General features: G+C 43.6%; 1 protein-coding gene across 8 annotated transcripts in view; it reads right to left on the bottom strand.

Moving 5' to 3' along the window:
* The window catches only part of birc6 (baculoviral IAP repeat containing 6), a 103160-nt gene that overhangs the window by 52305 nt on the left and 27440 nt on the right, over positions 1 to 23415 (bottom strand). For 4 of the 8 annotated variants that reach the window (XM_025009103.2, XM_017429910.3, XM_025009112.2 and 1 more), the window contains exons 25-59: positions 22869 to 23180; positions 21881 to 21980; positions 21440 to 21654; positions 21094 to 21302; positions 20644 to 20996; positions 20308 to 20527; positions 19196 to 19332; positions 18892 to 19029; positions 18541 to 18668; positions 18243 to 18374; positions 17770 to 17985; positions 17508 to 17691; positions 16729 to 16935; positions 16167 to 16300; positions 15325 to 15478; positions 15092 to 15208; positions 14592 to 14752; positions 14178 to 14304; positions 13979 to 14089; positions 12663 to 12921; positions 11983 to 12551; positions 11657 to 11832; positions 11473 to 11569; positions 10850 to 11044; positions 10559 to 10759; positions 10119 to 10398; positions 9774 to 10030; positions 8639 to 8747; positions 8180 to 8407; positions 7217 to 8090; positions 6619 to 6762; positions 5887 to 6016; positions 4462 to 4593; positions 3139 to 3300; positions 2867 to 3040 (exon numbers count right to left, since the gene is read on the bottom strand). In XM_025009103.2, the coding sequence (XP_024864871.1) occupies positions 2867 to 3040; positions 3139 to 3300; positions 4462 to 4593; positions 5887 to 6016; positions 6619 to 6762; positions 7217 to 8090; positions 8180 to 8407; positions 8639 to 8747; positions 9774 to 10030; positions 10119 to 10398; positions 10559 to 10759; positions 10850 to 11044; positions 11473 to 11569; positions 11657 to 11832; positions 11983 to 12551; positions 12663 to 12921; positions 13979 to 14089; positions 14178 to 14304; positions 14592 to 14752; positions 15092 to 15208; positions 15325 to 15478; positions 16167 to 16300; positions 16729 to 16935; positions 17508 to 17691; positions 17770 to 17985; positions 18243 to 18374; positions 18541 to 18668; positions 18892 to 19029; positions 19196 to 19332; positions 20308 to 20527; positions 20644 to 20996; positions 21094 to 21302; positions 21440 to 21654; positions 21881 to 21980; positions 22869 to 23180 (7342 nt within the window). The remainder of the gene's footprint in view (positions 1 to 2866; positions 3041 to 3138; positions 3301 to 4461; positions 4594 to 5886; positions 6017 to 6618; positions 6763 to 7216; positions 8091 to 8179; positions 8408 to 8638; positions 8748 to 9773; positions 10031 to 10118; positions 10399 to 10558; positions 10760 to 10849; positions 11045 to 11472; positions 11570 to 11656; positions 11833 to 11982; positions 12552 to 12662; positions 12922 to 13978; positions 14090 to 14177; positions 14305 to 14591; positions 14753 to 15091; positions 15209 to 15324; positions 15479 to 16166; positions 16301 to 16728; positions 16936 to 17507; positions 17692 to 17769; positions 17986 to 18242; positions 18375 to 18540; positions 18669 to 18891; positions 19030 to 19195; positions 19333 to 20307; positions 20528 to 20643; positions 20997 to 21093; positions 21303 to 21439; positions 21655 to 21880; positions 21981 to 22868; positions 23181 to 23415) is intronic. The other 4 variants (XM_025009121.2, XM_037973742.1, XM_017429943.3 and 1 more) reach the window with 2 other exon arrangements.

The raw sequence follows: 23415 nt of genomic DNA, 5'->3' as shown, positions 1-23415 counted from the left end.
GACTTCTGGTCTGTCGCTGAAGATGTTTCGCTTCTCATTCGAGGAACATCTTCAGCTACAGAAGGAACATCCAGTTGATTTTGTTTTTAAACCTTTTTTGGATTTCCCATGTCCTGGATGACTGAGAATCTACACCAGCATCTCAGTCACTTGAGATTTAACTTCTTTTTTTGGGTGAAGGGAGTTGAGCGAACACTTTTGGCAGTATGGTGCACCACGACAGGCACCCGCTCCACACAACCCTGCACAGGATCAGGCTGTAACAATAACGGGCCATCTTTGTAACAAATATTTAGGAAAAATAAACACATTGAACTTGTTATGTATTGTTTTACTTTACTGCATTTTTATTTATCTGTGCTGAGAGCTGAACGAAGATTTGTCCTCATGCAACAAAAGAAACTTCAACTTCTGCTGTCGCTCAGTTGAATAAAATACACACTCCAGGAAGGTGTATTGAGGCAGATGTTGCTTGTATGAAAAACAGAGAAAGCACAACCTAGCCTGTTTTGGTTTTTTTGCTTTTTAAGACTAGCATATCAAACTGTGATAATATATTAATATTTTAATGCCTGATTTGAATAGAACTGCATTTTAAATCTCTTCCGTCTTGGGATTATTCAGAAACCATTCGGGGCTACAGACATGAATGTCCATGCTTCTTCATGTTGGTGACTAACAAAATGTTTTCAAAACTATTTCAGCTCTTGTCTCAATTTTAAAAAAGTGTACTGAAGTAGGTTTAATCATCTGTATTGGGGCTGCCAAGGTGAGTACAAAGTGTCCCGAGGTGTGTATGAAGAGATAGGTGGGAGACTTTACTTTCATACCCACAAAAAAGTATGAGTACATGGTAATTAAAGCAGCAAAAGTACAATTTTGCATAACTAAGAATTCATCTGGAGCCTTTATTTATTTATGCTCAGTACGGTTTGATTTGAACATTGTCCAAAGTAGGCAGAAACAAATTAATTCTAATGTTGTTAGAAGTGCAAACATCTTCCACCTGCTGCCAACAAAAAAGGAGACAAATCTCATCTCCATTTGAAGGATCCTTCTTATTTCTTGTTAGAAATGCAAAACCTGGAGTTCAGCACGTCACCATCAAGAGCTGCTTTCAGTAAATGTTTTCTTCTTCTCCTGTTGTCTTGATAAAAGATTAAAAAGTCACGAGGACTTTTAATAAAAAGGTTTACGGACAACGTGTCTGAAATTCCCATACAGGATTCATCTGTTTTTAGCTCAATGAAGGACAAAAGGATCATTTGTCATCATGCTTGAGGTAGAGCAGCAGATGACTTATTCCTGCAATTATTCTGTTATAACTATTACATGGCTTTGTTGTTTGCAAATGCAAACAGATCAATTGAAAAGGAGACAAAAAGAAAAAGTATCACAGCAGTTCTGTGGATTCAACAGTGTTGACGTCATCAAAACAAACTGATATCACAGATTAATCTGACCTCCCCCTGACCCATGAGTCTGCAGAATCAAACAGCTAAATATACCAAGCTTCAGAGTCAACTCATCTCTGGACAGATGGCGTTCTATCGAGGCTTGGGAATGTCAGCAGTTTTCTCCCCGTTAGGATCCGCCCTGACCAAACGTCCTTCAGTATTCATTTCATTATCTGACTCACTGGGTCAGACGGTCACAGCGAGAGGACACAAATCAAACCACAAACATACTTGGAGCCAAAGTAAGGAGCAGCGTTGGCAGAGTGTCTCAGCTCCACAGTAATGTTTCCCAGAAATCCATGAATGTCAGACAAAAGCAGATCTAAGGATCAAAAAGCTTTTACGGCCCAGAGCGAATTAAAGTAAGAGAAGCGACTGTGACTGAAAAAAACCATGTGCTCCAGATCTATCGGGAGGCTTTTAGTCGGGAACGTCTTTCTTTTGGTGGAGTCTAAAAAACGGGGGACATGAGCTGAGCACAACTTCATTAACCCCTTAACGGCCCTATTTACTAACGTTTGAGCCTAATAGATTCGGCTAGGTGTTTCAAATTTAAATACTGTGGTGTCAATCTATTGTCTCTATAAGGCCAAAAATATCCACTGAATACTAACTACTTACTAGTTATTGTTACAGTAGCATGTACTCCAAAGGGTTCAAACACAGCAGCTAATTTAATTTGAGTATGCTTTTTAACCCCGGGTGTTTTAGGGATTTTGTTAAGGGATTAAACTCTGACAGAAAAAACAAAAAACACAAATCTTGAGGGCAAACGACTTTAAAGTTTGAGATACATTTGACTGAAATATGCCCGTCTGACTAAAACGGCAAATTTTGTTTTATTTATTTAGCACAACTTTTAGTGTAAGAAAACTATAATGATCAAAACTCAAGTTCTCCCAAACTGCTTTAAGTCCGATCAAAGAATATTTAGTAAAACCTATTCGAGATGAAGGTAACAGTGTTTGTTGCCTTTTTTTGTGTTAAAAAATAAACTTAACCTAATAGGTTTGTTGTGTCTAGTAACACACAGACTTCACACAAGTGCTAATATTTTCTGTGCACTTCATGTTGTTTTGGGAGAAGTTTTAGTCAAGTTAGGCATTTTTTTGTGATTTTGATATGATGTTAATGTGGACTTTTTGTGAACTCCTCTTAGTTTCCTTCCAGTGAGTCACTGTGCGAGTACAGTCAGTGAAAAATAAAATTATTTTCTGACAACTTTGTTGCCTTGAACGTGTAAAAGAATTCCTGAACACATTTCCAGGTTTACATTATTGCAGGAATTAAAAAAAAAAAAGAAATATTCGTAAAATAAGCGTAAGAGCTTGCTGTAACGTGTCGATTACCAAAGTAACCCCCCCACCTCATCCAACCCACATCGTTCTGCAGAGCTGTAGCTTTAGTACCTTTCTCTGTGCGCAGCCTCTTGAACGAATCGGTCTTTGAAAGACCAGGGTCTGAGATAACCTTGGAGCCCAGTTTGACTGTCAGGTTGATGGACTGGTAGCCCTGTGGCAGCTTACGGTCGTACAGGAGCGTCAGCAGCTGAGCCAGGGTCATCTCTGGCGGGAGGGGCTGACCTGGAGGGAAGAATTGGACAAAAACAAACACTAATGTCAGCAACGAGCCGCGGCTGCTGTGACTCGAACCAACCCTGAGTAGTATTTGTGTGCGGCACCTGGAAGGAACTTGTGGTAGAGGTGGAAGACGGGCACGCTGATGGTTTTCGATGAAGGGTCCACACCGGACGAAGAGGTCAGCTTGTCGCTCATGACACGACCCCGCCTCGAAGGAGGTCGCGGAGGTGTTGACAGAGCCCGTTTGGACTGAGACTTCAGACCTGATGGCAGAGACGGGTGGATCAGTTTGTCTTACTGACATTTGTTTTACAGAAACCCTTTCAGGAATAAGAAGAGGAAACAACAGTAGCCTCATTAATCTGCAGGGAGTTCTTCACAGCTTTAGCCAAAGATGCGATGGAAAACAACAGAACGAAACGTGAATTTTGGATGAAGTGCGTTACAAACATACACAACTGAGTCATATTCCCCTAACAACAAAATCTGAAACTTAACCAAGAGTCAAGTGTTCCACTCAGGTGAGTTTACCTGCACTACAACGTTGCTCTTATTAAGCTGTTCTGATAGGAGATGATTTTTCAGGTCATCACACACTCGACTGTGGTTCCAGTCAATTAAAAACCAATAAAACTTACTGAAAAGTTGTCCTTATAAAACAAGCAGACTGATTGGTGTTCAGTGTTAAATGTCAGAATTTGTGGATGCCTGCAGTAGAACTCCTTACCTCAACTGTCTGTGACTCTGGGTGGGGGTATTACAGAGTTACACCCTCACCCCCTCACCCCTTTCACCTCACATCACATCACCACACACACACACACACACAGGAGGCCAAAACACTGTCTCATTCAAAAGGTGCAGCTCTGCCGAGGCCATAGTTTGCACTTTGTAATCCTTTCCAAATTAAACTATGATTAAAAAACAAAAGTGGGATCACTTGAGGTTTCTTGGAGAGGTGTGTCAAAAACAGCACTCCTACAATTAAAAGCGTCATGGCAGCTTAGCGCACTACTGCCATCTTGTGGGAATGTTACCATCACTTCACTACCAGGGGCTCAGGGTAAAAAGACACGTCACTTTTTAAAATGGTAGTCGTGTAAACTATTGGAACTGGTTTACTTTAATGACTATTTTAAAACTCAAAAATCATTGTCCTTCCTTGGTGGTGCTTGTCTCAAGAGGTCTAAACTCCAGGAGGAGAAATCATGGTTATTCCGCATAACTTTAGAAACACCTAAAACTCACCATCTGTGACTCATGGAACTAATTTGTGACAGAAAAAATTATTTTAGTTATATTAGGTGTGTTTATGTGGGGTTTTTTTAATTCTGATGAGAACACCAAGCTATCAGAACCTGCTTTCAGTCCGAGGCTGTTCACGCTTGGGACTTGGATGTAATGTTAAGGGTTCATCAAAGTACCTGAGGCCACAACAACACTGTAGTTGTCCTGGAAACCACTGTCTGCCTTCATCTTCTCCTTCTCCTCATGATTCTTCTTCTCCTTGTCTTCCTTCTGCTCATTGATCAGCTTGGCCGTGATGCTGGGTGTATCTGTATGGATGAAAAAAAAAAAAAGAAGTATGAGTCTCACAGACTCAGACACAATCCCATAATAGTAGTGATGTATCAGGTTTTCCATCAGCTGTTCAAGGTCTCCAGGGGTGAGCCATTAATCATGTACACAGCTCGCTAAGAGCTAACAGGTAATATTGCAGCTCGCAGCATCAGTGAGGGTGACCTTGATGACCGGAGGATGTCCGATGAATTAAACCATGGGGGGAACAGGACTGAGCCAAAGCGCTGTTGTTTAAGGTGTAATTTCTAAAACATAAGGCAATAATTAAATCTGCTGTCATTTAAGCTGAAAAAATTACTCAAGGTTTAAAATTATTCAGCCTTTAAAACAAGTTTAGTTCACCGGCTACAGTGGCCACCCTCGAGTTTCTACAGATAGATTTTTAAAAAAGCTGCTCAACAAAATTAATTTTACATCAGCTTGTTAAATGTAGATGTGTCAAAGGTATACAAGATGGAAATTTGGACAAGCAAACGTTTTATTTTCCTTAAAAATGTGCCTTCAAAACTGAGACATCTGTCACACTACATAATTAGGCAGTTTATTTTGCCAGCAGAAATGCTAATACCTCTAATTTGTTGCAAATGTTTGTTTCAAAACAGTATTACCTTACAACAGTAATTAAGTGATGCTCCTCTGGTCACTGACCCGAAACTGTGTTTTTAAGCTACTGAAAAGAACGGCAAACAGCCAACCTTGTCTTTTTCTAGTCGGCAGAGAAGTTTATGGTAACTCCTCTCATTAAGCTGTCGTACACAGCTGACTGACAGCTCACAGCAACAGGTGGGGGAGGGAGAACTGCTTCTTTGTGCTCCAAACGGATTGAAACGATCCAAAAATTTAGCGATTTTTAAATTGGGACTTTTAACAATGTTGTATACCTTAAAACAAGAAACCAGATCATGTCTAATTCAAAGTACACAACTAGGTCAGGCAAAACTTGGTCTAGACGTGGGTCCTGTGATGTATCTGAGTGACATCAAATTCCATCAAAATCCAAATAAAGCAGTGAAGGCACAGAAACCAAAAAGGAATCAGTGAGCTTGATAATTGTTATTTTAAATATGCTTCTCTCTGCTAACTGCTGGTCTGGTAAGCAGACCGAGGTGAAGGAGAAAAATCAACTGTTTGTGCTCATAGATCCAATCCTATTATTACCTGCATATCTCCTGCACTTACAGAAATAACCCTGCTCAGTATGAAGGAAAGGGCTCACATTTATCGTATCAGTGTGTTGTAACGATAACATTTTCGAAGCCAACACATACCAGATACACGGTCCAGGACTTCTGCCAGTGTGGTGGAGATCGGCAGGTGGAGGGTGCGGTATTTGTGGCCTGCTCCGTACATGGGATGCTGGATCATGTGGCTGGTGGCATTGATACGGCCTTTATACAACTGAGAAAACAGGAGAAGTTTTGGCTTAGGTAAAAGTAACTTGCTGAACTATCCCTCGTTTTAGATTCAGACTCTTCCCATCACTGTTACACAACTGAGGCTAACACACCTTATATCCAATTTGTTTTTAGCAAATGCAACAAAAAATAAGGTGGATTTATCTGAATTTTCAGGTAAAAGTTTACCTTTGGAAGCCCAGAAAAATAATCCGCATAGCAAAGTAAAAATCTTGGAATTTCAAGGCATACAGATTAGTTTTTATGTTCTTTATGTAATAAAATAGAAGTTTAAATAAGTAATCTAAGCTGTGTAAAACAAAGGAGAGTGGAATGACACATTGCTGTGCTGCCCCCTTGTGGTCAGATTTGAACACCATCAACCACGTGCTGTACCCGCGGGAAGGTGAACTGTTCTTTGATGAAAAATGGCCACCAAATTAAAGTTAGCAACAGAGCAATTCACAGAGAAAAAGTATATTAATTCAGACGAAGAAAATTGTGAAGCAGCAGCAGGAAACTGGGAGTGCAAACTGCTCTGATAGGGGTTTGCGAACTAACTAAATACTTTGCTAGATGATCTGAGAACACAAGGAGGTTACCAACCGGACAGGGAGACTGGAGGAAGACTGTGACCTTCTCGTCCTCCAGCATGAGCTGCAGAAAAAGTCTTCGAATGAAGCCTGAGATGTTTCTGGAGATCGGTACATTCCCTCGCTGAGGAGCAGACTGGAAGAGCTCACAAAGGACCTGCAGCCATAAAAATAAATAAAATCACTGAGGAAAAAAAGCCTATTGAGCTGTTACTCCTTTTAGGCATCAGAGGCAAAAACACATCTTAACACTATTGGTATAAAAATATTTAAAAAACTGAAACAAATGGCAACTATGTAGATATTGATTTGAACTGTATAAAATGTGATGCGTGTTAAAACGAGGAGGCGGTAATGATTTTTTGTTTGTTTTTAGGGGGGTTTTCTTTTCTCAGCTAGTGACAGAGCTCAATGGCTGAAAAAAAACCCTCAAAAGTAAAGAAAAAGCAGAGATGACTAGCCCATTTAGCTGGAAAACACGGGAGTCAGGCCTTTTGACCGTCTCAGATTTTTCAAACAAATAATAAACCTATGACTCGTTGCCTTAGCAGATCCATGTGAATTTTGTGTTTTATAAAAAGGCAGTAACTCAGCGAAATAAAAAAGCAGACCTGAGCCATGAGCCGCTGGTTGTTGGGGTGGCAGGAGATACACTGGAGGAAAAAGGCCACAGTGGCGTTCTCCAGAGCCGTCCTCTGCTGGGTGGTGAGGCCTCCCGACTCCCCAGAAGACAGCAGGGAGAAGCGGGAGCCTGAATGCTGGGTCTGGGGAGGAGGGGGCCCTGCAGCAGATCCAGAGCTCTGTGCCTGACAGCCGGTACTTGCACTCGTGCTGGTGCTGGTACTGGCACTGGAGTGGCAGAGCAGGAAGAGCAGTGCGGTCCACAGCGGGTACACCTCGGGTCCTCCCAGCCAGTCCTTCATGGTGTGACTGTTGCCAACTTCTGTGAGGAACCTCAGCACTGGAGCGGCCAGCTCTGCAGCCAGAGGGGGCCGACTCTGCGAGGACGAGGAGGGCGAGTGGTAGTGGTGATGGTGGTGCCGCCTGTCAGCCTGAGCGGCAGGCAGGGGGAGGTCAGCGCTGACCAGGAGGCCGATGCAGAACTGGACCAGGCTGCGGACCAGCAGCGAGGGCAGGCCCGAGTCCAGCAGCTGCTCTATCGCTCCAGGAGACTGGGAGGCAGCTGACAGCGTGGTCAGCTGGGACTCTGACAGGTTAATGGGAGGTCTCGCATACTTGGAGTCATCTGTAAGTCCTGTGGCGTTTGCGTTGGCATCGTGCTGTTTTTTCCCGTCGTCGGTCATGGCAAGGCGACGCTGCTGGGCTTGAGAGTGCGTGGCGCTGGGAACTGAGACGATGCCCATCCAGGACATGAGCAAGGCAAAGTAGCTGGGGTGGATATGACACATGGAGCACAGCAAGCTGTCCACAGCCTTCTTCAGTATTATGTTGGACGGCAGTGACATGGACCAGTTGTAAAGCAGCCTGGAGGAAAGAACGCCAAACAGAATCAGTAGTAATATCATCAGGACAAGAACTGTGTGTGATCTCGCTGTGATAAGACGATGACTGACTCAAAGAGCTCTCGGTTAAGAAGCGCAGGGAGGTCGTAGTCAACCGGCAGCTCGTAGCTGTGCCACAGGATGGCTGCCACACAGTGGAGGTGGGAAGGAGACGGCATGAGAAGACCATACTCCCTCGAAGAAGAGGAAGAGCCAGAACCAGAGAAACCCATCGGAGCGCTCATCTTATGGGCCGCCACTCGGGAGGAGTCGTGCACCCACTGCAGAAGAGCCTGGATCCTGGAAGGTTAACAGTCAGAGTCCTGATAAATAACTCATCACAAGGACAATCTCTTGCCTTCAGCTGCCTAACAGTTTAATTTATATGCAACAAGCAAAGAAGACCGTAAAAGGTGGCAAGGAGAGTGTAAGGACACTGAATATCACACAGAAAGGATTCTGTCTCCTCTGTTGTTTGGAAGAAAACTAAGAGAGACAGAGTTAGGGTTAAAGATGTGCTGCTTTACGTACCGGTCTTTGGTCCCAGAGTCCTGTGTGGTCCCAAGCTGGTACAGAATATCAATAGTAGAGTCAGAGGACAGACCGTTGAGCCTCCCGAACAGCAGAGGACTGTTCAGATCTTTAAGAAACAGAAAACAGATGTTAAATAAACTTTATTTTTCTATCCTAAAATGTATCATTTTAGGATTTCTCTTTGGATTTGCGATCTGATCACCAGGCAGCACAGGATTGCATTCAAACATCTGAGTCCAGAATCAGTTTAAAGCTTCAGGAAATTAAACCAGATTTCAAAATTCTAACCCAGAAACTTCTCCCAGAGGGCTCATGTTCAGATATGATTATATAGCAACATTACAACATTACAGTGCAAGTAAACAGTAGCAATAAACGTGAAAATATTGCATTGTATTTAATATAAAAAGGGGCTGCTTACCTGTTCCTAATCAGAATCTGACTTAAATCTACACAAATAAACACAGCCGACATAGCTCAAAAATATTCTCACAAAATAAAAGCAGGAGTGTAATGGTACACAAAATTCCTAAATTTGGCTTAAATTTCGGTTTTGAAGCCTCAGCTCAGTATGTTTTAGGTATAGCGAGGGAAACAGATTTTATTTATTTTTAATTTTACAGTAAACAAATTGTGGATTAATGATGCACATTTGGAAACCTTAACCTGACCGATACAGGTTTTGTATTCAGATTAGCAGCTCAGACTCTGCAGCAGACACTGTTTCTTGGAGTTGCTTTGCCAGATGTGTGTTTGTATGTTTGGTTTTCTGTCTTTTAGCCGGGTGTGATGTAGCGCAGCGTAACTGTTCATTAACCCTTGGACGCCGTGGATGTCCATCCACTAGTCATGAGAGTGATAACAGAAGCTTTGGATAAGTCGTGGACAACTGTAGCTACAACTTACGTTTAAAAGACTGGCATAATTCGCTGTGTAAAAGGAGCCATAAACTCTGCTGTTTCTAAACAATTAAGTATTTAAACTTATTTTATTAAATCTCAAGAACAATATAATGAAACTGTAAACGAGGTGCATTACATCAAACACATTGTGAAACCTAACCAGATTACTGGACAGTAAAGACATCTGGATGTGAAGGTGGTTTAAATTTATAACGTTGTGTGGGACTCACTGGCAGGGTCGGTCCCGGATGCGGCGCAGTTTCTCAGCAGAATGTCGATGAGCTTCAGTCCGATTTTTGTGGACTGCAGGCCTATCTTCACCAGCACCGCCTCGATGTTGGGGGAGTGCATGCCACAGTAAGGTGACATGAGCAGCGCAGCGCACGTCTGCAGCAGATTAGCTGTGGGTGCTGCGGCGCTGGCCATCATGGCCTCCAGGTCACTGACGTGGGTCAGGCAGTGGTGGAGGAGACGAAGCCACCCGATGCTGCGTGCAGAGAAGGAGCAGATCAGAAAACGACCCCACAAGTATTACCTATAGATGTGCTATCAATTAAGAACACAATATGGGGTACCTGGTTTTGGAGACTTGGTCCTCAGATGGCAGAAAGGGGTTGTTGACTGTTGCAGAGGAGGTGTTTCCAAATGCCGTCAGACCCAAGAGTTTGATCTGAGACAGACCCAAAGAGCTGGCATCTCGAGGCCGGTGCAGCCTCAGGCAAACAGCAGATGCAACCTCTGCTTTCACCAACTGGATCTTTATGTACGTTAACCCACTGGTGATGACTGGTGTGGAGAGTGGCAACATGTTGACTCCGTCTGCGCTGATCTCCACTGAGACTGAGGACGGACAGGCTGGGTGGTAGAAGGAAGGAAGGAAACATGGTCAAATTAAATAATAAGAACTTCAAAAGAACTGTTTTTATACTAAGATGGAAGAGTTTATTTCTGGCTTCGGAAGTGATAAAAACACAAAGTGCCTAAGACCCTTTGATTAATAAAGTGTGTGACTTACTGGCCAGAGAAGCAAGGTGTGGCTGAATGTGGACTTCCTTCAGCAGCACAGCAGCTGGAAGGTGGATGGTGAGGTCACACCATGCCTCCTCAGGCAGGAAGATGTAGGACCAGGCTGCTGAGCGCGCCCGACGGTGGGGTGGGGTGGCCTGAAGGAGAACCTCTGCTGGCTGTGCTGTGGGGCTGCTGGATGTGATTGTGCCTGAAGGGGGGCAACACAGAAAAAAGGTTGCAAAGACTAAATCTCTACAAATATTACTTCATAAAAATTTTTAAAAAGTTGTCTAAGAACCTAAAGGAGCGAAGTTGTGGAGTCCCTCTGCATTGTCCGGCTCTGAAGTCATCACTCTGGCTTTGAGGTTCCCATCTGCGGTCTTTCCAGGACCTGAATCCAAGAACTTCATGATGGTGGACACCATACTGCGGGCTGTGTTCACAATGGCTCTGGTGCTTGTCACCATGTTGTTACAAATCAACTGCACACCACCTGGAGAGTGACAAATAAGGTTTGTTTTTTTTCCTATATCTGTGGACTTGGTCTTCAATCTTAAGAAATGGAAAATACTGAACTGGGTTTTTGTGTAAACCTTAAAAATAAATACCTTACCCATTGAAAATAGCTTCTTGATCAGTTTAGGATTGACAAGCTAAAGGCTAGTCCAAATACAGCCAAAATGGATTGCTGCCATGTTAACAGCCCCAATCTAAAAATTTTTGTTGTGGTTTTGAATGCTGGGGTTGTTTTAGGATCAAAGTTATCTGTTTTGTAAGTGAGTCAATTCAAACCATATTGACTAGCTGAAAAACCTGTTGCTTTTGTCCAGAGTAAGAAGGTATGCCAACATACAGAGTAGGGACACTATTTCGGGATAGAAATAGCTCAGAAAGTACATTAATATTTATGTGTACACCCACCCATGTCATGAAAAGCCTTTAGAGCTTCACTGGTGTCCAGAACTCGGAGAATAAACCACAGAAGTGGTTCTGACAGCTGGCAGGTGGACAGAGACCCCTGTGAAACACATTTACATATTAGTTCTGGCACTGCTCCTTCTTTCCTTTCTAAAGAAATGTCTAAATAAGGCACGCAGATTTTTACCTGTCTACCCATGTAACCACAGGCCATGTATGTGAGGATGGGCTGTAACATGACCTGGACTGAGCTGGCCCTCTTGCTCAGAGTGGTGAGGATGGTGAAGAGGCCATCTCCCACTGAGATGGCATCCAGACCACCGTGGAAGTTCTCGTGTTTGGTAAGGTGGAGACCACTGGCTCCTGGAGGTCACACACAGGAGATGGTGTGTAGAAAAATATGGATTTATCCTGGTGATAATGACTTTATAGCTTCCTTTTGAACTCCCTCCCCTAGTTGTATGAAAAGGCTCTAGTTCACAAACCAAACCAGTTAGGTGAAACATGTCTTACCAATGATCATGGCCATGGCACTGCTGTTGCACTGACCCAACGCCGATAGGATCTGGCTCATTATCTGCTGATTGGCCAGCACTAGGTCAGCCACACCTGCAGCAGGACCATGGCTGGAAGATCCCCCGGCCCCGCTTTCCTTGCTGCCGCAGACCTTCTCTTCGTCCGACACGCTGCTGTCAGCTGCTCCACTGCCGACCGGCGGCAGTCGTCCGCTGAACTCCCTGTCTCCGGACAGAGGGAGCTGCACCAACACGTTGACCAGTTTGAGAAGGTTGAACATCAGCTGGTCGCGAGTGGTTTCTCCGCAGACGGCCTTTACATCTCCAGGCCGGATGATGTTGGCGAACAGACCCCCAAAGCAGGCCCGGGCGCCCACCGAGCTGTCCGAGCCGCTGCGGGAGACCACCTTGTCTGAGCAGGTGATGTAGTGATGAACCAGGAATGTGATGGACTCAATGACGGCGGAGATAGTAGCTACTGACACTACTTCAAAGTTTTGCTCTAAAGTAAACTCCAGGAGCTTCACCTGGGCGTCCAGCGGACCCTGACCCGACTGGAACGGACCCCTGATGAGTCAGAAAGAATCATTAGTTTTCATTCATCTTACCTCCTAGTGTTGTTGTCAAAACAACTGATTCCCACCGAAACTGTGTGAAATAACACAAGCACACAATTACCTCTCAGTTGACAGGATGTGCATGAGTTTAAGCAGGAACTCGCTGAACATCTGGGGACAGGTGGAGGACAGGTGGACCTGCAGCCGGCTCAGAAACTCGTGCATAGCCTGGGTGGCAGTGGGTCCCACCTGAGAGCTGTGCTGACTCGTCCCGTTGGTGCTGCTGCTGGACAGGAAGCGCACCAGCACATGCACCAGGTTGGGGTCAGAGACCATCTGTTGAGCTGTGTTCTCCTGAGCGCTCATCCCACTGCTGCTTGCTGCAGGTTCAAGCACAAATTATGCATAAAATTACTCAGCATCACATATCAACCCAACACCAGACCAACTCAGAGCAGCCAAACTGAATTTATTTCAGAACCAAAAACCCTTGGTCGTTTTTTTTTCTCACGTTTTTCCTAAAACGCTTCTAGTTTCAGGTCAAGTACAACATGCAGATACTTCTCTCTGTATCTTTTCTTGATATCTTGGCTGTTGCTGTTAAAATTACTATTTTATTGATCACTAGAATTGCTAACATTACACAGTGTGAGCTGGAACAGTGATGAAGAGATTTGATCAATTGTAAGGCTGAATCATTCATCGTTGGTCTTCGTATTGGTATTCTGTGTCAATACATGACTGTTATAACATCTGGGATTGTTGAAAAGTGGAAAAGGATGCAGGTGAATCCAGGTTGAACTGAAAGCCAGGAAATTAAAACTGAGATCACGCGTTTGTGAGAACAGAGCGAGGGTTTTGATATTTGCACAGCCTTGGTATCAAATCAGACTGACTGATGCTCAAAGACATCAATCCTAAAAAGAATAACCAACTTCAGGAACATGAACGCTGTACAACAAATAATAAACAGCTAAGAAATTTACATTTCAAAAGCGCTTGCATTTTAAAGTCCTCACACAAAAAGTCAACATAAAGCCTCTGGGTAAAGACATACAGCAAAGATTATAGTTTGCATGAACTCTCAGGAAAGTGAATCTATCCCGACAGCTGTTGGTGATCTGCTGATGCTCCATGAAGAGCAATCTGACTCTTGAGATAATAAGAAGGCTCTCCAGAGTCGCAAGTTCTGTCAAAATTATTACAACTGTTTCCTGCCCTGAAAGAGATCTACACCTCCTACTGTCGGTGCAAAAACTTCACGCATTAAAAACAAGTTCTCCAATCGTGCCAATAAACTCAACATCTTATTAAACACGCACATTCATCTGCATGTTTGGAGCAGAGTTCATGAGCACGTTAGACATTCGGCTCAAATATTATGACTAACACTTTTTGTGAGCCTCGTTTCAGACAGACGGCGTGTATTTTACTGACCAGCAGCTGGCATGTTCGTCATCAGAGTGAGGGAGTGCAGCACCAGGCACCAGGTTCTCAGGGAAGTGTTGGGGTACCACGCCAGCACAGACAGGAAACTGCTGATGGATGCTGAACGCACAGGCAGAGGCAGGAGTAAGTACAACGCAGAGCAACATCACATAGTCAAGTTTGACAGGTCCACGTCGGAGCCCCGTACCTTGGTTGAGCGGGATGGTGGGCACTCGGCTGGCGTTGAAGAGGAAAATATCCGATCCACTCTCTTCAGTGCCGCTAGAACACGTGTTGAGGCTGAGCGTCAACCACAGCTGCAGCAACGACTCGAGCTGGGAGTAAAGGAATCACCATTGTCACCCTTTTTTTTTTTTTTTTTTTTTTTAATTTTGTTCACATAATTCTGTTCTACGTGACTTTTTACAACGGTTCATTTTATTTTTGCAGGTAAAAAAGCATTTCACTTAAACAATCCAAAATGTTCTGTTGTTTCTTTATAGTTTCCTCCATTAATAAAGAGACTAATTCAAAATTAAGTGTTTTAATTAACTTCTAAAGAACTTATGAAACAAATCTTGGAGCTTGTGCAAGTCAGTTCGGCGGGTGTGAGGGAGCGGACCTGTACGTGGTGGACCTGCAGCATAGAGAAGAGCTTGTTGAAGCAGGCACTCAGGATGGGGATGGAGGAGGGCTGGACCATCAGGCTGCCAACTGGAGGAGAGCCCCCACCGTGGAGAGCTCGGAGCAGGGAGTCATCAGTTCCATTGGAGGGCTGGTTTACTGGAAGTCATGAGTCAGTTCGACCGCCGTCAGTTTTAAGATTCTTTATTGTCATAGCAGATATGCTTTCCCGTGACATGATAGAAAAATAAGCTTCATAAACAAATTACAGTGGGAGCAAGAAAAGTAACGAAGAACAAGAAAATAACAGTGAAATAAAATGAGCTGAAATAAGAAAATTAAAGCACTGCAGTAACAAGCAGCATGGCAGAACTGTGCAAAGTAAAAGATGTTTTAATTGTGGAAAAGTTAACTGTAAAGAGTACAAGCATGTGCTTTACCCCCTCCCCCTCCCACCCACAGTCTAGTATGCTGAGTAAAGAACGTTGTCCTGCTTACTTGTGGATGAACTTGAACTGAGAGCCTGCAGGATGGAGTCGGCCTGTAGCGTTGCCATCATTTTGAGCATCAGCTCCGCCTGCTGCTCCAGGCCCACTTCGAGTCGGGCATCCAGCGCTGTGAAGCACCGCAGCAAAGGATCAGAAGGTTAGATAAAAAAAAAATAGAAAGCAATAACTGAAGATGGTGCTGGAGTTTAAAGCTGATTTTGATGAGAATCTGTCTGTGCTCACCTTGTGACATGGAGACTGTCAGACTCTGTGAACCAGGCTTCTCAACAGCAACCGTAGGCTTGGATACTGGAATACCAACCCCTCCGATGTAAGGGTTGTACCCATATGTGCCATAGTCAGCGCCCCAGTAGTCATACCAGGTGCTGCTGATAGGCTGAGACAAACAAGACAACAAGACAAACATGAGGACAAAAAGGAACAAATACATCTGTTTCTATTAGGTCCTTTTTAACTGAAGAACTGTTTTTACTTTAAGTTACATTTTATAATTTTGGTTGAATGGTAGAACGGTTGGTTAGAACTGTTGCCTTGCAGCAAAAATGTTGCAGGTTTGACTACAAGGGAAACACTGCACATAAATGGGCTTCATGAAAGATTTACAAGGAAAGAAATCACTGCTTTAAGAAAAACACAAGGCTTGGAATTTGTCCCTAAACATGTTTAACAAGCTGCTGTGGTCATGTGAGACTTAAACTGAATTTTTTTGGCTATCAAGGACAAAAGCACGTCTGGTGCAAACCGAACACCTCACATCATGCTGAGAACACCATCCCCACAGTGAAGCATGGTGGTGGCAGCTTCGTGCTGTGGGGAGGTTTTCCATCAGCAGGGACTGGGAAACTGGTCAGAGTGGAAGAAAAGATGAATGGAAACATGGCAAACACGTTCCATCCCTTTTAATCAAATTGAAAATCCATTTAATTTCTAGGAGATGAGACCACAAGAAAAGCGCTTATTTATGCAACCCACTGTACAGTACATGGATGTTTAGACTTCATGACGTCGATATATAACTAAGAAACAGCGAAAGAAGAACAGGATGTCAAAAAAAATCAACATACCTTAAATACTTTGGCGGCGAGTGGATCTTTTTCCAAATCAATATCTAAAGGATCAATATCAACATCCATCAGGTCTTGTAGCAAGTCAAAGTCTATGTCTTTATCTTTTTCCAAAGATGACAGAGGTGGAGCACCTTTAGATAATGAAAACAACTTTAATGTTGCCAAGAAAGCACGCTGGAAAAAACAGTCAAGCAAGAGAAAACCTTTCTTTAGCCTGTAGTGGGTAATGTGAAGACCAATGAAACATAATATTACTTCAAATAGGTGGTCCTGGGAGAAAAAAATTCATCTAATGAACATCTACTGAAGTTTCACCCACTGAATCCGAACCATACACTAAAATAATGAAAATCTATTATTCCCCAAAGGTCAGTGACTCTAACTCTAGATTCACCAGAACATAAACATTAATAATAGGGGAAAAACTAAACAGTGGACAAATGTGTTGTACATGCACGTATGTAAAAGGAGGAAAACATAACCAAAAACACATTACGCTGTTATCACAAAGTGTGTGGGTTTATATCATTGCCTGTGTGGTGCTGTGTTACCCACGCACTTTGAAACACTGAAGAGGTCCCTGTAGTACCTGCGATGATATCAGGCACCAGACCCTCATCGATGCTCTCTACCAGGGGGATGGACGCCGGCTGGGACAGGGAGTCGTCTGAATCCACCACGGCTGAGGAGGACGACGCTCCGGCCTCCTCACCCACAACCACTACCTCGTCCATGGCATCCAGAGAGGCTGGAGACAGCAGTTCACCTGGGGTGGGAGCAAAAGACTTCCAGTCTTGTTTTTCAGAGGCTTGTGTGGACGCTTTTTCTAGCCCAATCGCCCACTTGCACACATTCTGACTATTCACATATTAGTTTATGTGATTTTGTGTCTTCTCCTGGCATACCTTTAATGTGCTAAACATTCTTGCACCTACAAAACGTGTCCAGGCATCCTTTGAAGCTCACAAAGCGTAAAATCTAAATTCCTACCCTAACCTTTAATCGGCTTTTCAACCATTTTTCATGATTTTTAAGCAAGTAAGTCTAAAAAACAAGTCCAGTAAAAGTCCAGATCAAGTCCATTTTTATGGAACATTTAAACAATTTAAGGTCCCTGTACAGAACCTTGGGGCTCCTCAAATGTGATTAAAGCTCATAAGTTATATATTTTTTTTAATTCAGGACCATTTTAGTTTCTGTATTTTTATGGTTCTGTCTAAAAAAAAAAAAAAAAAATAATAGAAAAACAGAAACGAGCAAAAACTAAATCAAAGAAGAAACATCTGGCTTCGTTGTTCCAGGCGACATTGCTTTGAGTGAATGTAAATCAAAACACACCTGCCAGGATGTCCTGCAGCATACATGTCAGAGAATACTGGGCCCAGGCTCCGCCCCAGGAGATGTCCCCCCGATTGAAATCCGTCCCCACAAGCAGCAGCAGAAGCCGTTCCAGCTGATGCTCAGACACCACCTCACACAGGTGGATTGTCGGTCTGGTGGCATTGGCAATTCTAGCAAGCACCTGTCGAAGAAACAGTGATGATCCCCCGTGTGTTTCTATACGGGTCTCTTAGAGATGTCAGGCTGTGAGGGGAAATACCTTGCAGACGAAAAGTAACAGGTCTGCGTGGCAGGTGAAGTCCATGGAGAGGAGGAAGAGGGCGAGCTTCTGAACCACAGAGATGCAACGCTCATGGGACAGCGTGAAGGGCAAAGGTTCTACTTCTGGGGCTTCTTTGGCTGTCGTCGACTCTGCGTCCAACGTGGAGCGAGGCCACTCCGCTGTGCGCCTCAGACGGATCAGGTCTTTAAAGTGCTGGAAGAAGAAGAAGAAGGAATCAAAGGTATTCAGGGTTACTGGACAAGTTAAACGAGCAAACCCAATTTTAAATTTATGCTGAATACAACGGTTGAACTATTTGTTTACGGTGGGGGTCCCCAGGGGTCTGTTACTTTTTCCCTTTTTCCCTTTCCAGCTGTGCAGCGCTTTGGTCAATACCTGTTGTTTTTAAATGTACCTATAAATAAATTTGACATGACTAAAAATAAAACAATGTGTGATGGACTGCTTACCTTGGAAGTGGCTTGCTTGAGTTTGGCCTGTTCCACCAGCAGTTTGTAGGAGGAACCTTTGTTGCTTTGGATCTTCTCCTTCTCTATCTGCTCAACCAAAGCTTTCTGTTTGGCTTTCAAAAGATTTAACTGCTACAATAAAAAACAAACCATTTATATAAACACTATAAAGACATCTCAGGCTATTTTAAGTCTCAAATATAATAAAGCAGTACTTATTTAAAGGATTATACTATAATAGTTAATTTTTTTTTACAAACAGCTAAGTGATGTTGGCTTTGGACCGAAAACCATTTACCTGCTTGTGATGGACGAGCTGCTTGCGAAGTTTGCGCGAGTAGAGGCGATCGAGGCTACTGCTGCCTTTAGCCGACCTGCTTGTGTACTGCGACTGAAGGTTGTTGTTGATGAAACTCCACTGAATGCCTGGAAAACAAAAGGAGCGATGTAAGAGCTGAATATTAGTAGAGTTAATTTTTAGAGCAACCTTTAATAGAAAAATGTGTCTGAAAAAAAACAAGTTTTTTTTTCTAATTATCTGCAACAAATATGTCTGTCATATGATTTCTGTAAAAAAAACGGACCATTAAAATATTAGCATATCTGATTGATATGACCATTGGTCTAGGTCCAAAATTCCATCTTCTACCTGTTGAAGGTCTGTCCCGTTCCTTCCCCCCGAGGTTCTTCTTGCCTCCTGAGGCCTCATCTTCTATGCTGGCTACGTAGTCCAACAGTCTGGAAACCAACATCACGACCCAGCTGATCATTGGAATATCCAAAATACCTAGGAGACAAAAAACAAATGACTGGGCCTCACCTCTACTTCCACAGTGTTCATGTTAGCAGATAGAAGCCAATCAAATTCTGCCATTTTGATATTTTGCATTTTCTTGTCTCATCTTTGAGTTTCTTAAATGTACATGTCTACACCAACTTCACTCCTAATTTACCTTCAGTCCTGCGTTGAGAGGCAGCTTGTGGCTGCTGCAGTGGAGACAGCAGGCTGTCCAGGAGGTTGAGGAGGCCCTCCAACACGCCGCTGTTACTCAGAGATCTTTGGCCGATGCAGGACAGGAGCATGAAGACTCTGGATGGAACAAAAAATACAAGAGTTACTGTTTCCACCGTGATCTGGACAGAACCCTAAAGCCCAACTTTGTCAGAGAGGTGCAGCAAGTAACAGAATACAAGTTGGTGCAAGCTGCTACACCAGGTGGCCTAAAAACAGACAGAAGAACTGAGAAAACACACTACCAGTTTAAAGGTGCATCACACTGTCATCCCATATGTTGAAGAAATGTCTGAGAAACTCTAAACCAAACCAGACCCTCAAACAGAAGGTGGTTCACCCTAAGGATAAAACACCCAAACACAAGCTCAGCGGTGTGGTGCAGGCAGTGAGAAGTGTTCAGAGCTCTACATCAGGGAAACTAAACAACCTCTCCACAGATGAGTGGCACAACACAGGAGAGCCAGCTCTTCAGGCCGAGACTCAGCTGTTCACCTACATCTCGAGGATAAAGGACACTCTTTTGAGGACAGTAAAGTTCAGATTTCAGAGAGAAGGGAGATGGTTTGAACGAGGAGTAAAGAAAGCTGTCTTTGTCAGTTCAGAAGGATCAAAGTTAAACAGTATGTTGTATGTTCAGCCTGCTCAAAAACAAAAAAAACAGCACAGCTCACAACAACTTCAAAGCTTGGAACTCTGGACTTTTTAATTTGAGTTACGGAAGCTCCTCAGACGTCCCGGATTACAGAAACTCCACACCAACGCACCACCAGTTTGAAAAACTCTGATGCCACATAACTTTGGCACTATAAAAAAAAATCTGTCAGCGAGGAGTTCAGACAAACATCAAGTCCCTTTGTGGGGTTTTCCACAGCTGTAGGTTTTAAATTAACATGTTTCAGAGCTTTATATGAAAACTGATTATGAGTAATTTCCACTGAGGTTTAAAGAGGACAGTCATAATAGAACTGTAGTTACACATGACTTTTTTTTTTTATTTTTTTGGTTTTGTGTGAGTCTTCACAGACTGTGTGCAAACTGTGGTTTCTCTACCTGTCCTGGGGGAAAATGAGGAGTTGCTCAGAGTTGTAGAGCTCCTGCAGCACGTTGGAGAGAAACTGGCCCCACCAGCGTTCGCCTCCACAGAGCTGCACCAACAACAGGCCAGCGTGAAGACGGATCTTAGGCGTCCCACTGATACACAGGTGCTTAAAAAGCTCCTCACAGGCTTGAGCGTGGAAGGTGCTCTGGAGCACTGAGGGAACCGAGTGTCCTGGCAACATGAAAACAGCAAAGAGAATTCACCGGGAGTGGAAAAAACAAAAGAAAAATCCAAATTTAATCTTTCGTGTCCCAGCAGGTCCAACCATGACTGGTTTCCCGCCTCACCATTATTGGAGTGCAGCAGGCTGAGCAGTGTATCCAGCAGGTACCGGATGATGGTCCTGAGCTGCTCGGTGGACGAGTTGTGGACCAGCTCCTGAGCCTCGGGATCACTCGCTGCAGGCAGGGACTTGCGGCTGGCGCCCAGTGAGACACGCAACCGCTGGACGGCATGGTGAGCTAAGTTGAGCTGTAGCTGTAGCTGGATGCAGTCCTGATAGGCTGAGAAAACACGCTGGTCCTCCTCCACCACCTTGTCCGGCTTGCGGAGGAAGTACTGGGCATTATTGGCGCTGTTGAGAGGTGGCAGGTCGATGTTCTGTAGTAGAGTCTCCAACCGATGGCAAGCTAGATTGTACCTGATGAACAAAGACAAGAGCGCATGTGTTGATAAAAGTGGGGAAAAAAATGTTGCCGATTTAAATACAAACGGGACAAAAGAAACTGGTGTCTCACCTGCACTGGATATCTTCTTGTAGAGCCACCATCATGGTCAGATGTTGGTCCACATCTGACTGGCTGGCAGCCTCACTCTCTCCTCGCAGAGGATCATGCATCAGCTTAAGTTCACTCTCCCATGGAAGGATGTACGTGTGGCCGTAGTAGAAGCCCAGTGGGATCTTGGCCCGTGCACTGGTACTGCCATAGCGCCCAATCACCGTAATCTGAGGTTGAACAAATAAAGGAAGCATTATTTTCACTGCAAGGGACTGAACTTAAAAAAACAAAACAAACAAAAAAAAAAAACCCTGACGTGTCATGTTGACCGGCTCATTTTTCTCCCACCCAAACAGAAACTGACCTTCATGAACCTGCAGACTGGTGGTGGAAGCAGGTCGTGGAGAATGAGTGAATGGGTGCTGATGTCAGTGGCCACCACCAGCCTGCGGCCGTCCACCTCCTCCCCCAGAGTCCAGATGTCGATGGACAGAGAGGCCAGGTCACCACAGGTCGGGATCAGGGCATCCGTCAGCAGGACAGGACGGCCGAAGTCCAGTGTAACGAAGCGACGAGCCCCTAGGGGAAAAAAAAGAGAAAGTATTTACAACATACAGCAGAAGTATCTATTTATATTTCTGAAGTAAGGGTGTTACGGTACATGTATTTGTACTCAATCATGATGGTACAGATGTCAGAATTGTAAAAGTAAAAGTACTTTTCGTGTACTTTTACACCTCTGGTCTAAAGACATTGGGAAATCAGCAGCCGGGTGATAAACCTGGAACACAGCAACACGACTTACCTGAGTGCATTCGCTCTATGATGATGGACTGGTGTGGAGGAGGCTGGAGGAAGTGAGATGCCTGGGAAATGGCCAGAGCGAGACCACTGCCCATCGGGCTCTGTGGTAAAATAAATGAATAAATAAGTTATCACACATGAGAAATAGATCATTTTATTGCAGATAATTTTGGCCTAGAAAACTCTAAAATAAAAAGACCTTGTACTAAGATTTGAATGAAGTTTGTCCACATACCTGACCGTTTGTATAAAAATATACTGGTTATATTAAACGCTGCATCACTTTACTGTATTTATACAACTTTACTTTAATAAAATGCTGTTGCAAGTTTGAAATATATTAATTTGTTTTGTCTTTACTTAAGATTATGCCAATTATTTAGCTTAAACTGCAGTCAGCCACTAGGGGGCACCCATTTTATTTTAGCTTCAACTTCCACATCATGTTCCTTTGTCTAGTTTAAGTCAAAAGGCAGGAATAAGACCAGTCTGCAAAAAGCTCCTGTCTGACTGACTGAAAAGCAAAGCAAAATATTTACAAAGTTATTTTCTTACAGACACAAATGTTTCTATTTCAGTGAGTGTTTTTTATTCTATGTCATCGAGTTCTGAGCATCGTAGCCATTGGGCAGAAACCTTTTAGCTCTGAAAACACAAACTATTAAAAATATTAAAAAAATATCTTTTAAAGTAAATGAACTGTATATCTGTTTATATGACCATATAAATAAACAGATCATTCAGGGATGTTATCCTTTACAGATTTATTGATTCTTGCATACAGAAATACAGCTAATCCATAGCATCTTTATAGAGGTTAGGCCTTCAGCTCAATTAGATGCTTTCATTAGTCATGTAGAAAAACAGACAGACTTGGCATCAGCTGTTGGTTGGAATCAAAGTTTCCTGTAGCAACTACATTGTGATGATGGTTCTCCCAGGCAGATGAAGAAAAAAATTGCTCAGAAATAAAGCAGCACATTACTCACCGGTTTGGTCTTCTGTGTGTTCTTGTGCGCAGCCAGGTTGACGGGCCCAGACTCCATCATGGAGCCGGGAAACAGGTGAGCCAGCTCCGAGCTGAAGGCCGCAGACACCGCCTCGTTGGGCGGCGTGAGAGGAGGGGTCATGAAGAGGGGCGTGGTCTTGGGTGTGGGTGGGATGACGTCAGAGGGGTGGATGAAGAAGCCCGGAGCGGACGAGGGGTTCGAAGGCACAGAGTTGTGGATGGGTCCCACTCCGGAGGCGACAGCGGCTGCCGCAGAGGTGGTCTGGTGAAGTTTGGCCTCCAGCTTGGCTTTCTGCTTCCAGCAGACATTTACAAAAGTAAAAAAAAAAAAAAAAAAAAGATTAAAGATTTTTTTTAAATAAACACTGGACGAATAATCACTTCCAGGCTAACATTTAACACAACCAACTCGTCAAGCGATCTTCCCACATTTTCTTAACTGATTCAATAAGTTATAATATTTTATTATTTACAGCAAATAAGGTGGTAGAATAACTAAATCAAGACTAAGTCAAAGACAACTAACA

The sequence above is a fragment of the Kryptolebias marmoratus genome, linkage group LG22, assembly GCF_001649575.2.
Source record: "Kryptolebias marmoratus isolate JLee-2015 linkage group LG22, ASM164957v2, whole genome shotgun sequence".
In the NCBI taxonomy this organism is placed as follows: Eukaryota; Metazoa; Chordata; class Actinopteri; order Cyprinodontiformes; family Rivulidae; genus Kryptolebias; species Kryptolebias marmoratus.
Note: the sequence above shows the minus strand (reverse complement) of the source record. Positions and strands in the feature narration are given on the sequence as shown.